The following is a 15,196-nucleotide window of genomic DNA, read 5'->3' as shown; positions in this document are numbered from 1 at the left end:
TACTCAATTAGAAAGGTAGAGAAAGTGTAACTACTTTTAAGCTAAATTTCAACTTTTGATATGTGACTATTACACAATATTTTAGAATATTGTGTGAAAGTTAAATCCCTACTATCAACCTAATAATTATTGATAATTAAATTAATATTCTAAATTCTCATTCCAAAATCATATATATTAACATATTTATACAAAAGAGAAAAACAAATAAACACCATGTTCACTATAATTAAAAATTCATATTAATAAAATCAAATTTGAATTTAATTTGGTTATTTATTCATGTTGTTAGAAAATTAGTTAAAAAACAAATCCTTATTTTTTAGATTAGCTTTTCGAATTACACATAATTAAATTAAATTTGATTAAATAATAAAAATTTACAATCTAATTTCATTTAAAATAACTCAAAAATAAATCACCGGAAATTTTTGATTTAAATTTTGTGCTACCCTCACTGTAACATAGTAAATAATAAACATGGAAACATGAAAATAAGAGGATCTTACTAAACTTTAAAAAAATACCCAAAAGTAAAAAATACACGTACCAATTGCATTTCAAAATTGACATAAAATGGAAAAGACAAAAAGTGGGGAGGTCTTCAAAAATATCCAACTAATACCTGCAATATATTTTAAGCATTAAACTAATTCTTATGGTCAGAGTTGGCTTTGCAACCAACGTAATTGCTTGCAACAACCTTAACGACATTTTATAGGAGGTGTCCCTATTAAAGAGAGGGGAACTGGTGAGAAATTTATGTTTAAGCTGACTTTAACCGACGTTATTAATGAAAAAGGAATGGGTCACGGTTTGAAAAGGACTGTCAAGGTACATTCAGCATGATGCCTATATATATAATATTTAAGTGAAAAATTAAGGCGACAGAAATATTTATGATAGCAAGGACAGAGTTGTTTTAGAAAGTCAAATAACAATAAATGAGAGCGTTCTAAGACCCAGAGGCATCTGGCAGGAGTGATAGCCTGCTCCCTTACGGACCACCAGCGGGTTATTTCAGGTGGCGTGGTTTTCCTTGATAACAGTGATGTGTCAACTGACATTCGCGGATAGCAGCTAGAGATGGCTGTCCTCACTGTTGGTTTGACAAACTGAGTTTGATAGGTTTTTCCACCTTTTGAAAAAAAAAAAAAATAAATAAATAAATAAATAAATTAAGTTTGTGTTTTGAATTTATTGAACAATTATTTTAAGATATATGTTTACTATAGTTTAACGAAGTCATAATTTTGTTGAGAAAGAAATGGAAATATTGATAAGGTTTTGAAAAATTTAATAAATTTTATTGGAAATTTTAGTCACAGTTGTCAAGTATCAGGATTTTAGGTGTCTTACGAGATTCTTGATGGCGTTGAATCCATTTCCACCATCAAAAAAACGATTCAAACACTTTCAATATTGGATTTTTTGAAAGAAAAAAAATCAATAGATTCCAACGAGGATTTCATCGTCCAAGCAAAATCGTGACCTTAATAGGCAACACCTACATGTTTTGATCATTATTTTTTCAATTGGAATTTATTTTGTAATCACTTCATTCAAGTATCAGGATTTTAGGTGTCCCACGAGATTATTGATGGTGTTGAATCCATTTCCACCATCAAAAAACGATTCAAAGACTTTCAATTGATGGGGTCAGCCCACGTGGTCCTGTCGTTGACGTGCTGAGGTGTAAATGACCGTAGTGAATATAATAATATTGTGGATCTGTTGGATATTTATGTTGGTTGATTTGCAATCGGCGTCGTATGGATTTCGTTTTATGAGGGTTTGTACCTTAATACCCTGCCCTTTGAACACCTGTCCCTCCTCGGGATCCCATGAATCCGTTCAGGGTTTGGGGTTTTTACCCTTTCGCGCTCATCTCGTTCTCGTTGTTTCGCTTGGTCTTTCGCTCTGCAAGCTCTGTAACTTGGCGGTTTGTTTGTTCTGGATGCGGATTCCTACAACTTGTTTACACGGTTCGTTGGTTATGGCTCCTGGTTACCCTCTCGGCTTCGGTCGTTGGTATCTGGTCTGATATGATTCTGTTCCTCCGACGTTTTATGAATACTTTGGTAAGTTTGCATGGCACTATTCCTCGGCTTGCATGTCGAATACTACTGTGATTTGGGGTTTCGTTTTTCTTTCGAGGGTCTCCGTCTCTGTTTATGCTGTTTGTATCCTGTGAGTGGTTTCAATTTTCTCTGTTGAAAGCTTCCGCCCCTGTGGCTGTGGTTTGCTTCCAGTGAGAGTTTAAGCTATACGGTGGTTGTATAATGTTTGTTGTTTGTTCCAACACTGGTTCAGCTTCTCTTCACGGTCCTTGGCAATTCGATGGCGGCATCCTCAGTTGGAATCTCTGCATGCTCATTCGGTAAGTTTTTGGGTTCTATGCCGGAATTTTTGTATCCTTCTTTACCTGTACCTGATGTAGTGGCTCCTTCGTGAGCAGGGGTCTTCTCGGGGTCGGCTGAAGGCTATGGTTCACCGAACAAGTAAGGTGCCATTACCCTCTGTTTGCTTGTCCCTTTCAAACTTTCTTTAACTCGGTTGACGCTGTTGCTTGGTCTAACCACTCCTATGCATGCTCTTGCAGGTGTGACTGTTCGTGGGTTCCGGTGTTTGAGCTTTCGGCGGTTCGGGCAATCACAGGTAGTTTCTATGATGTTTGGCAGCTTGTTTTTAGGGGTGTTTCGACTTTACTTGCTGAACTTGGTTACTGGTCTTAGACTGCTCTCTCTCTGTACTTGACTCTTCTTTAGCCGCTGGGCACGACGTGGGTTATGATTCTGAGTCTTGTGGAAAGTTGGTTTCTTGTTTACTGTAGAGGTTAATGTCTCATGACTGTGGTTTTAGTTCAGGCCTCTATTTCGGACAGTATGTAAAAAAAAAACTTATATTGAAATGTTTTTTGCCGACTGTGCAATGTATTCATATGAATTTAATTTTTGATGGATAGTTAAGACTTGTGTTGCTTTTCCCACATACCTGTTACGAGGTCTTTCTTTAATGGTCTGGTTGTATGGACTTCTGCTATTGCTTGTCGTTCAACTGGTTATTCTCCCCTCTGGGCTCGGAACCTGTAGCAACACGTTCAGCAGTGTTGTATAATACTCTACTAGCGCAATTACACAATTTCTAAGGACACGTTAGGAATATATATGTGCACAGAATGTTTTTTATTATTATCTCTGTTCTTTTTCATACAAAGTCGAACCCCTGTGATGGTTTGTTTCACCCATTTTATAACACTGTATACAAACAGTTTTGTAACTGCTGTTAGTTGTGTTGTTGGTTATATCAGTTATTTCATATACGGGCTTTTCCTTAGCTAGTTAGTACATTCTGTTTTACATGCATTCACAACCGTAATATCACTGTTTGGGAAACAAAGAATTCTACCTAATCACTACTGCTCCTAATTAAAATTAAAAATCATAACAGTGTTTTTTGGCAATTTAAAGAGTAAAGTAAAATAAAAAAACAAAGACAAATCTACTATCCATCCAACGAACTGTGTCCTCTGTCCTTTTCGGAAACCACTACCCTGTTAGCCAGATGCTCCTGCATCATCAATATTGGATTTTTTGAATGAAAAAAAATCAACAAATTCCAACTAGGATTTCATCGTCCAAGCGAAATCGTGACCTTAATAGGCAACACCTACATGTCATGATCATTATTTTTTCAATTGGAATTTATTTTGTAATCACTTCATTCCTTTCACCCATGGATTTACTGTTTTATTTGCCATTATAACTTATTTGGTAATCACTTCACTATTTCCACCTTACGGAGCTATTGTTGATGATCCAAACACAATTTTTGGTTTTGAGGAGGGTTTCCTGCACCAAGTACTTGATTTCAGTGCTAAATAGGCCAATCCTTACATTGTCCGCCAATCCTTACGCTGCCCAACCATAAATAGAGATGTTAAAAAAAAAAATATATATATATATGTGTGTGTGTGTGTGTGTGTGTGTGTGTGTGTTCAATTTTCATAGTTCTCATGCCATTAAGATCACAAAGATTGTTAGAACAAATAAAGACATGAATAAAATGTTATGAAGACAAATTTACCAAAATTACAAAGAAAATGAGAATTGCATGTGGAAATTACTAAATATATATTTTTCTAAAATTGAAATAAATATATCTCCATAGTTATTTTAGGAAGCCAAATAAATATGGTTTCTATGATACATAAATACTTTACATAAATCCTAATAATATTAGCTTTAGCCTTACTAGTTAAATAAATATTTTCATCGGTCATATTACATGAATATTTTATATAAATCCTAGTACTATTTTATTTTTGCCTTGCTAGTTAAATAAATCCTTTATTTCCTAGCATTGGTTCACAATGCTATTAATGGATAGTGTATTGAATACTTCACCAGAGATATATAATTATTAATCAAAGTAATTTTTTGATTAATTTTTGTTATCTTGGTTAATTTTTGTTATATTTTGATTTTCTTGTTTGGTAATAACAATGCTATTAATGGACAGTGCAATGAATACTTCACCAGAGATAAATAATTATCAATCACAGTAATTTTTTGGTTAATTTTTGTTATATTGGTTAATTTTTGTTATATTTTGATATTCTTGTTTGGTAATAAGATAATTTAGAAAATACTTTTGGTAGTAATTACATAGGAGAAGTTTTGTCAACACGAACCATCCAGTGTGTGTGGTTCATCAGTGTGTGTGGTTCATCATCAATGTGTGTGGTTCATCAGTGTGTGTGGTTCATCATCGTCAAGACAGAGCAAGGCACCAGATAAATAGAGATAATTTGTTGAACATTTTATGGTTTTTGAATATTTATATCATCATCATTACTCTTATTCTAACTTTTAAAATTGAAGATTAAGATAAATTTGTGTATTATGGTTTTACAATAAGCCCATAAAACTACACTAACATTAGTTTAATTTCAATGTAATTGTATTTGAAAATCCATTTGTCAAGTAAAACTTAATGTTTATGTATTTAAAAGTAATAAATTGAAATTGAAATGAAAGATAAAACACATGTTTTCATCAACTAGGTAGTAAAATCATTATTTAAAAGTTATAAATTAAAATTGAAATAAAAGATAAGATATACATTTTTATAAATTTAAATTGATTTAAAAAAAATCAAAAGGACCGTACAACTAGATATTAAAATCACTATATTAAAGTTTTTAGGGTACAGCCATCACCACACATTCTGATTTAATGAGCCATCAGCAATTTCACACTCTGAATTAGTTCATACTTAGGATATGCATGGCTTAATCTTTGAGACAAGCATATGATTACTGGAAGGATCAACCAAGTAGGATCAAAGAGGACCCAAAATAGTCCAATCTATGAAGGGGACAAGGGATATACTTCAAAGGTATAGTGGTATAGGCTAAAATCAACACCTTGTCGTACAAGTACAAGATTAACCCAATTATCAATCCCAGAAACGGGTACACAAAAAAAAAAGAGTGTATAGAAACTTATTATAAACACTCTATATCAATTTCATCCCAATTTCATGTGTATTGTTATTTTAAATTAAAATATTTATTATTATTATAATATGTCCTACACTATATCATTAAAATTACATGAGACACCCCAAATAGAAGTTTAAAGAAATTCATTGAAACTTTTAGATATTAAAAATCACTATATAAAGATATTCATTGAAACTTTTAGATATTAAAATCACTATATCAAAGTTCTTGGAGTGCAGCCATCATTGTAATATGCAATATTGTGTACACAAAGAGATTCAAAGTTCAAATCCCATGTATCTCAGTCTATGGAGAGGAGAGGACAAGTCATATACCAAAAAATGTAGTGATATAAGTAAAAGTCAACCCTTTGTTACAGAAAAACGAGATTAACGGAATTATCAATCCCTCCATGTACAAAAAAAAATGAAAAACACATTATATAAAAACTTATAAAATCCTATATACCAATTTCATCCATTATACATTGTTACTTTAAATTAATATATTTATTATTATAATATATCCCACACTACAGCAAATTACCTGAGATTCCCCGAATAAAAATTTAAAAACAAATCATTAAAACTTCTAGCTCTACACACCATTAAAAACGTCTCTATATTCTAAAAAAACACCATCAATGAGATACAAGAATTTTATGATTTTCAAATATTTATTATTACACTACAGCATTGAAATTACGCGAGACACCCCAAATAAAAGTTTAAGGAAATTCATTGAAACTTCTAGCTCTACACACCATCAAAGACGTCTCTATATTCTAAGAATGTACCTCATCAATGAGATATAAGAATTTTATGATTTTCAAGTGTCACACGAGATATAAGAATTTTATGATTTTCAAATATCACACTATTGGTAAGAACATCATAATTTAGTTTATTAGTGGGATGATTTGAAGGTATTTTTGGTTTATTTCTCCGTGTAAGTTAGAATTTGGTAAGGATTTGTTAGAATTACTGAGTTGTAAACAGGATTTTTCGGGGTGATAAATTCATATTATGAGTCAAAAATCCAGTTCAAACAACAAAAATCAATATTTGACAAAAATTCTCAAAGTTCCCACTAAAAACAGTTAAACAATGCCTAAAAACCATAATCTATTTATTAAACCAAAAAAATTCTCAAAATTCCCACTAAAAACAGTTAAACAATGCCTAAAAACCATAATCTATTTATTAAATATTTTGGAAGTTTTTCTAGCTTATTTTTCAATCTAATTTTCCTAAATCTAACAAAAATTTGTTAAAATTACAAATTTAACCATTTAATAATTATTTATAGTTTAACAACCTTAGTTCAAAAATCAAAATCAAAATAAAAAACCGCTGCACAATCCTGCAAATTCTTCTATTCAATATTGTGCTTCTTCATATCGAATGCACAATCCTGCAAATTCTTCTATTCAATATTGTGCTTTCTTCATATTCAATGTTAGTCAATGTTCTGTTTCTTTGTGTACACCCAACCTCCAGGTACTTGTTTGTTAAGAATAGCCATTACTGCACCGATAAGCATGCCAATTAATAGCAAGGGAATCATAGCTAATTTACTAAACAACTTCCGTTGTTTCAGGCGACTTCCGTTGTTTCAGCGAAAAGAGATAAACAATCAAGTTTGAGACGCATGTAAATTCCTATGTACCTATACACATGGAAATAAATATAATAAATATTATTTAATCACAGTATTAAACACATGTAAACACAATTCCTGTACACATGGGAATAAACATTTAATCCCAGTTTAAGGCATAATGCAAACTCAATATCTGTACAGTGTACACATGGAAATAAACAGTTAATCAAAAGATTACATTGAAGAATCTTTGTATACTCAATACCTGTACACATGGGAATAAACATTTAATCCCAGTTTAAGGCATATGCAAACTCAATAACTATACAGTGTACACATGGAAATAAATATTTAATCAAAAGATTACATTGAAGAATCTTTGTATACCCACTTCCAAAAGTGCCAGTCGATCTTTCCACCAGCCCACCAACCCATTAATGATAAAAGTGAGGGCCAATGTTAAAAATTTAGTGCTGGCGCACTCAGATAACGCATGGAGGGATTTGTACAAAAGGATAGGATTCAATGATAGCTCCCCATCATTAGAAGGGAGGTGGGTGATTTAAATCCATTGCAAAATTAATCATTAGAAGGGAGGTGGGTGATTTACATCCATTGCAAAATTAATCATTAGAAGGAAGGTGGGTGATTTACATCCATTGCAAAATTAATTAACAGCGAAATGAGATTGGTCCTGACCGCCATTATTTCCAACAAAACCTAGTGGAAACAAAAGGCCCCCTTGTAATGGCAATTAGTCTGTAAATCGCATATATATACAAAACGTTTTATGTAACGATTCATCATAAAAGTACAGGAACTATTTGAACTTTTAATTATTAAAACACAACCTTTTGACCAGATAGGATGCCAGTGCAAAGAAGCCAGATCTGGAAACTCACCCCAACAGCTTTTTTTTCCCTGTAGAACAATGGGAAAATTCAACTCCAAAATTTAGCCCAAGACATTTCTTTAAACTGAAACTGATACTACCACAATAGGCTTAGTCCAAAAATTAGCCCAGGATATATTTTACTGAATCTGCCACAACCCTATAAGCATGCCAGTTTTCTGTAAAGCCAATGAAGACAAACCTGATTGTCCTGCCCTCAGAGGTCTTCTGCTTAACTCTTCCCTTTGCATTTGCTTTTATGTGCGAGAGTGACAACATAACAAGAATCCATATCCAGTTCCTTCCTTCAACATTAAAGGAATAGAACCTTGAAATTTGCTTTTATGTACGAGGGCGACAACATAACAGGAATCCATATCCAGTTCCTTCCTTCAACATTAAAGGAATAGAACCTTGAAACCCGAGTTTAGACATCATGTGTTACGAATTTGCATGGTTTCAAAATATCTTCAGCAAACAAACAGATATTGTTACAGAATACCTCCCTCCCAGGTATTCAACTATATCCTGCAGGAGGCTGGAGCTTGAAATAATGTAATATAACAAATTGTTGCAGCACTTGAAACTGAATGACTTTACTAATCAATCAATGCCGCTTCCTCAAACCTCCGGACATTCTTTCTCCCGTCAAAAACCTCGGAAGATTCAGAAGCGAGTTCACTCTACTAACACCTTCTAGTGCAGACCATTCATCCTCATCAGTCACAGAGAGACATTCAGCAAGGCTTCTACGGGATTGAGACCTCTCTGGGTGCTTCAGTAAATCTGTGGTGGATGTTTCAATTATTTCTGAAACTGCTTCTGATCGATTTTTGACAACATCATTCACATTATTTCTTACAGTATTTAGACGGCCTAATCTAGGACTATTTTCCTCTCCATCTGCAGGGCACTCATCTGTTTTTATTGTTCCTTCTGACAGTGTAGTGACTGGCCCTGGAATAGCCTCTTTAGGGCAAGTTTGTTCTTTTGAAGTCATCGTATCCTTACTTGCTTTTGCCTCAGAAATTGAAGTAAGACCACTGAGAAAAAGGCATACTACTGCACAATCATCTACTTTGGAAGTTGGGTATTTCAGCCTCCATGCTCGAACAGCGAATTCAACTAAAGATCTGGCTGCAGTTGCTTGAGTAGGAGCTGATGCCACAATATCTACCACTTCCTTGTTAGAGAGCACATCCCATACCTATTATACAAAACAAGATGACAAGTACAAACATCAGAAGCCATCTAAAACAAAATTCAATGCCTGCAAAGGGCACATGTATGATGTGAATGGTAAAAAGTCTGTATTCCAAAATTCAATTGCTGCAAGGCGCACATGTGTATGGTGAATGGTAAAAGTTTGCAATGTTTATAAGCCCAAATTCAATGCCTCCAGAGAGGACATGTGAATGGTAAAAGCTTGTAGTGTTTATAAACCAAAATCAATGCCTGCAAAGGAAACACGTGAATGGCAGAAACTGTAATGTTTAAGAGCCAACAATCAATGCCTATGCCACATGTGACTCATATATGTCTTTAATGTTTACAAGGCAAAAATAAATGCTTGCAAATTTTAGGGTTAATGACTTGGTTAATACAATAACCGGGATATTTTGGATATTCCCTTTTAGACATCTGTATTTTCTTTGCAGATAAGGCGAAGTTGAGAATGAGGTGCGAAAAGAGGTGCTAATGTCGGTTAACTTTACAGTAGGAACATCCAAACATGGAATATTGATAGTATACGTAGAAATTGAGGCAAATAGTGTTAAGATTTAAAGCATAAGCAAGAATAGTATACATAGAATTTAGGTAAATAGTGTTAAGAATTGGAGCATAAGCAAGACAGGAGAGGCAAAGGGTCGAAAAGCCTTAAGTCATTTCCACACACTATTGATTCCTTGATATGAATTTTTATTGCATTAATTGAACCATTCTAAATCTGCATATCAATATCAATATGGTTTCAGAGTTTGTGATTGTTTAGGGACTGACCATCTAACAAAAAGTAGCCAAGCTGTAGAATTTTTAATAACCTTCTCACATGGAGCTTGAGGTAAATGTCAACCTAGCTGCAGAACGGTTTTTTAGAAATTATATTGCAACATTTACTCCACCCCATAGATCTTACAGGATCTCTAGAGACTGAATAAAAAAATAGTTTATTCTATTCTACTCTTTAGTTAGTTTGGTTCAATACGCAGTCAAGGGCAATGTTTGCTCATTGAAACTATGGTCACCCCTATTATTCGCGTTTACCAGGCATACTATTCAACAAAATGAACTGAAAAATAAATGCCCTAGGAGAAAGGAACAAATATTATATACCCACCCCATCAGTGGCCAGTACAATGAACTCGTCGCTTTCTGTGAGACGACGGTACGAAATATCAGGCACAGCAATGAGACCGAAATCCTTTAGACAGAAATCTCCAAATGCTCTTGCCATTGCCAGACCAGGAGAGTCGTCATGGGGTAACCACACCCGTGCCACGTCAGGCTCATCTTGCAGTGCGAAAACCCGTCCTTTGAATTGTTTAATCCTCTCAGCTTCCTCTAAAAAAAGAACAACAAAAATGACAAAAACAAACAAAATACTTAAATTAAAAATCATAACCCTAAAAAAAATACTTTCTTTGTGCATATATCAGATCAGAAAAGGGTTTTGCGATTTCTTTCTCTTTGCCAGTAAACAACTGCCAAGACAGGTTATTCTTTCCATGCATCATTCATTAATTAAAATGGAAGAACATATAAAGCAGTTGCAGTAGCAGAAGCAGAGAATATGTGGAGGACCTACTTGGTAGATTGGGCTTCAAATCCACAGTCAACTGCACTGCTTTCAGGGAATTATCATCATCTCTCGTGCCCAGAACTGCTCGCGAGTCTCCCACGTTAGCCATCACCAGGTCTTCTCCCTGGAATTTAAAAAAAATGGCATTAACCCCAAGTAATACAAAACTACCAAAGATTGAAGTCCAGAGAATCGAACAAGAAAATCCAAAACATTAAGAAGGGAGAAGATTTTATAGTATGAGCAATTGCAAGAAGCCAAAGATATGCATATCCTATATCTGTTGTTTCACCTCACAACATATAACCCAGAGGGGAACGCCAAGCATGCAATCATATTCAGCATCCTCCCAGGACTAATCAACCATAATCAATTATTAAGCTAGTAGAGGACACCATTTTCTTGTGATAGTAGAGAACACCATTTTCCTGTGGCTGTTTGTCATCACCCTAAACAAATCAACCATTAAACTAATAGAAAATACCCTCCTCTCTCTTGTGACTACCACAAATCACACAAAGAAAAAAGAACAATAATCAAAAAGAAAAGATAAATAATGTAAAAAGATATCGCAGATTCTGAATCACAGGAATGGCTTGACAAATACAACACACATAACTAACTTCTTTCTTTTCTCTCTGTCCTTTGTACAGGTAGTCCCACGATGAGGAAGGCCGAACAAGTCGTAGGAAGGCCAAGGAAGTAAATATACTCATCCTCGCTCAATACCTCAACTATTATGCTAATGAGATATAACCCTTATATTAATAGGATAAACCTCTATTACGATTGGATCTCGGTCAGAGACATTGGGAGACAGAGACAGAATGGAATAATGTTGAAAGAAAACCCAATTCTGAATTTCGAAAATGGCTTGAGCAGACAGCTTCTTAGAGGGATATGCCCAAAATAGTGTTAAATACATTATCTAGATAAACATCACCAAAACCATCTAGGCCGCCATGATAATAGCGGAGTTAGGATACAATCACATCAATCAGAGGAAACTTAAACTAAATCTATACCTGTTTTAAAAGAGTCACAGCGGTGGTTCCGCTGCAGAAGCAATCAATTGTGGGATGAAACCTGAGCTCCTTATCCATAACTTTAAAGGCTTTGAGAAAGGATTCTTTCCACGCAGTGAGCATATCAGGGGCTTTCTCCTCAAGGCTCTCTGTGTCTTCTCCATCGGCTTCTTTCCATTCCTCATCCATGGTTATAGAAGCTGTTTCATCCGAATTGATGCTTCCCACTGCGGTACCAGCTTCTCGTATATTGCTATTGCCCTCATCGCCTCTGGTTATGGCTTCCCAATGGGAACACAGCTTCGAGGGCAGCGAGTCCCTGACTCTTTTCGCAACCAAGTGACCATAAGGCCCATGCCCATCGAATACTCCGCAGAAAACAGTGTCCTTGTTCGACCCAAATTCCTGCAAAATCATTACAAAGAATTAAAACAGAACCAAGATCCACTTCAGCTCGGATCTATCAAACATTATAACTTTGAACTACAACGAGGCCTCGAGTTCAAACCTCCCAAACAACCATGGCATCCTGATTAGTCCCCTTTCTACCCTGCTGAGTAAACATACATGCAATATTACTTGACCCACTCATACACATCCTGCCAGGAATCCTGGCCAAATGGGCATCAGTTTGAGCCTCAGCAGCCGCAGCTAGAAGGGAAGTTTTGTTCCTCCTGTCCCTCTTCTTAGCACTGGAAGTCGCACACGAACCATTGCAGCACCCATACGAGGAACCTCCTCCATCCGTAGAAAGACAGGACCCCATTCTCAGGGCCCTGATGATCTCCAATAAACACTCCACCACGAAAGATTTATTCTTTTCTTTCTTCACTTCCCCCCTGCTCCTCCGCTCGATCAGCAATGGCCGCCAGACATTTCTTCCAACCACGTCCCAACTACCTACCTACAACTTAAGAAACCATCCAACAAACTGACAGACAATGGACTGGAAGTTCTTGTTGGCCAGGGGTGATAAGTTCGAACCTCCAACTCCCAAAATCCAAATCTCATTCAATACACCATTGCTCTTTGACAAAGACAGACTCGGCACTGTAGAAACAAACAGATAAAGATGTACAGAAGAAGCAATAGCACAACAGCCAAAGTCTGGTTAAGAGGGGGAGACAGTGGGAAAGCACATATTATTATAACCAATAATTTAATAAATGAATCATGATAACACTATTAATGGACCCGTGTGGCGGAGGACTAGTGCACGGACGTTTTAACTACAATTTTAATGCAGCCATTCCACGTGGCATTTCCACACCACCACCACTACCTAACACCGATTCTATCTCCACTACTTCTCGCTAAGTGCACCATTTCTTTAAATCTATTTTTAGGAAATTGTATTTATCCCTTCCAAGATAGAGAAATGGGAACGAGATAGTTAAATATAACTAAAATCCACTCCGATAAACCCGAGGGTTAAAATACCCATTCTCTAAATTGGCGGTTTGAATTTGTCATTTCTTTTTAATAAAATAAAATACTGATAGGTTTTTTATTTTATTTTCAAGTGGAAGTGTTAGGTCACCCGCAACATGGCTTTCTAAAGCGGTTTTTGGAAAAAAAACATGTGGTGAACTGCTCTCGTTCATTCACATCAACTGAACGGCTGCGGTACCAACATCGACATCAAGATACACCAATCTTTCAAACAATTTTTTTCAAAGATTCTCCCGTCTTTCGAACTTTCTGTTCTTTCTTACCGAAATAAGAATTATATTCCAAACACCGCATACCTTATCGAGGCATTTCTCAAACTCACGCTAGCCTTCCTAGACTCAGGATGCCCAAACCACACAACCCACGCACAATGGGTTAGGAGCAAACAGAAAAATTATGGAATTAAAAATTTTGTATGAAGTTCAAGTTTTATTAGCGTAATTAGTTGAGGATAGGTTTCGTTAGTAAAGTGACCCAAGATCTAATTTTGCGGAAGTTGTTGCGTTTATGCTAGGGGAGGATACCCACTAAAATCCAGTCAGCTTAGGGTTAGTGTGGCCCACGCCAGGTGCAATCCCTGGGTAACTTTGACGGTTTAGATGCCCTTGGGTTGCGATTTCTCAAGTCACGAGTCAAGAGGGGGAAGAGAGAACTTGACAAACAAACAAACAAAAAAATATGTGAAGTTTTTTTTACTTCATTTCTAGTTATGTGGTATTAGGGTTTTGACCAACTTTTATTTTTAGTTTAGTTATGTGTTACTACAAGTTTTATCAATTTTTGTTTTTGGCTATGTGGTATGATTAGTGGACCAACTTACATTTAATATTGGGATTATGTTTCTTCATTTAAGGTTTTTTTAGTAAATCTTTGACCAACTTCCATTTAATACAGTTACACTATGTTTTTTCGATAAAGGTTTTTCAATAACTTACATTTAATGCAATTAGACTATGTTTCTTCATTAAGGTTTTTCAATAAAAGTTTGACCAACCTAAATTTAATATAATTAGACTATGTCTCTTCACTTGAGGTTTGTCAATAGCTTCTTCAAATTAAGTTCTATTAAATGAACAATTAACTCTAACGCAACCAAGTTCATCCCTCGCATAGGGTTTTGATCAACTTTTATTTTTAGTTTGGTTATGTGTTACTACAAGTTTGATCAATTTCCGTTTTTGGTTATGTGGTATTACTAGTGGACCAACTTACATTTAATATAAATGGATTATGTTTCTTCATTTAAGGTTTTTTAGTAAAGCTTTGACCAACTTACATTTAATACAGTTAGACTATGTTTTTTCGCTTAAGGTTTTTCAATAACTTACATTTAATACAGTTAGACTATGTTTCTTTGCTTAAGGTTTTTAATAAAAGTTTGACCAACCTACATTTAATATAATTAGATTATGTCTCTTCACTTGAGGTTTGCGAGTAGCTTCTTCAAATTAAGTTACAATATATTAGATGAACGATTAACTCCAACGCAACCAAGTTCATCCCATAGGCACACATACAACTATAAGCTTAAAACATTCCAGCAATGTTTAGCCAATATTTCAGTACTTAGCCAACAACGGGCAAAGTAAGGAACATAACATTCATCCAAATAAAGCAACCACAATAATTAAGTATAGGCTAATGCCATTGTTTATCTAAAGAATGTTATTGTACAATAGAGGAACACACACAATTGTTTGTGGTTCATTTACAAATTACAATTGCACAAGGCATCACCGCATTATGAACTATTAATCCAAGCCCTAAAGCAACCGTAGACCTACCTCTTGCAAGTCCTATCTTCTTCTTCTTTTAATTCACCCAATGCATTTCATGCTACTATGTCAATCCTTAAATATAGCACAAACCATAGAGCTTTTTTACACGTGTGTAAATGACCAATGCATCTTCCATGCATT

General features: G+C 35.1%; 1 protein-coding gene across 2 annotated transcripts; it reads right to left on the bottom strand.

The window, feature by feature from the left end:
- Positions 1–7,694: 7,694 nt before the first annotated feature.
- Positions 7,695–12,956, bottom strand: LOC149163203 (putative protein phosphatase 2C 66). Of its 2 annotated transcripts, XR_016261977.1 has the most exons (6): positions 12,334–12,956; positions 11,826–12,230; positions 10,807–10,924; positions 10,339–10,562; positions 8,203–9,207; positions 7,833–8,029 (listed from the first exon to the last, which is right to left on the bottom strand). XR_016261977.1 is itself a non-coding variant. In XM_089437567.1 (5 exons), exons 1-5 carry the CDS (start codon positions 12,589–12,591, stop codon positions 8,608–8,610), a joined length of 1,605 nt encoding a protein of 534 aa, XP_089293693.1. In that variant the 5' UTR covers positions 12,592–12,956; the 3' UTR covers positions 7,695–8,607. The 2 variants fall into 2 exon arrangements, 1 of the variants encoding a protein (XP_089293693.1); XM_089437567.1 differs by having other exon boundaries at positions 7,695–9,207.
- Positions 12,957–15,196: the final 2,240 nt, after the last annotated feature.

The sequence above is a fragment of the Pinus tabuliformis genome, chromosome 5_2 (genome assembly GCF_031772625.1).
Source record: "Pinus tabuliformis cultivar Carrire ecotype Pingquan chromosome 5_2, CPIR1, whole genome shotgun sequence".
NCBI classification, from domain to species: Eukaryota; Viridiplantae; Streptophyta; class Pinopsida; order Pinales; family Pinaceae; genus Pinus; species Pinus tabuliformis.
This window is presented reverse-complemented; position numbering and strand designations above follow the sequence as displayed.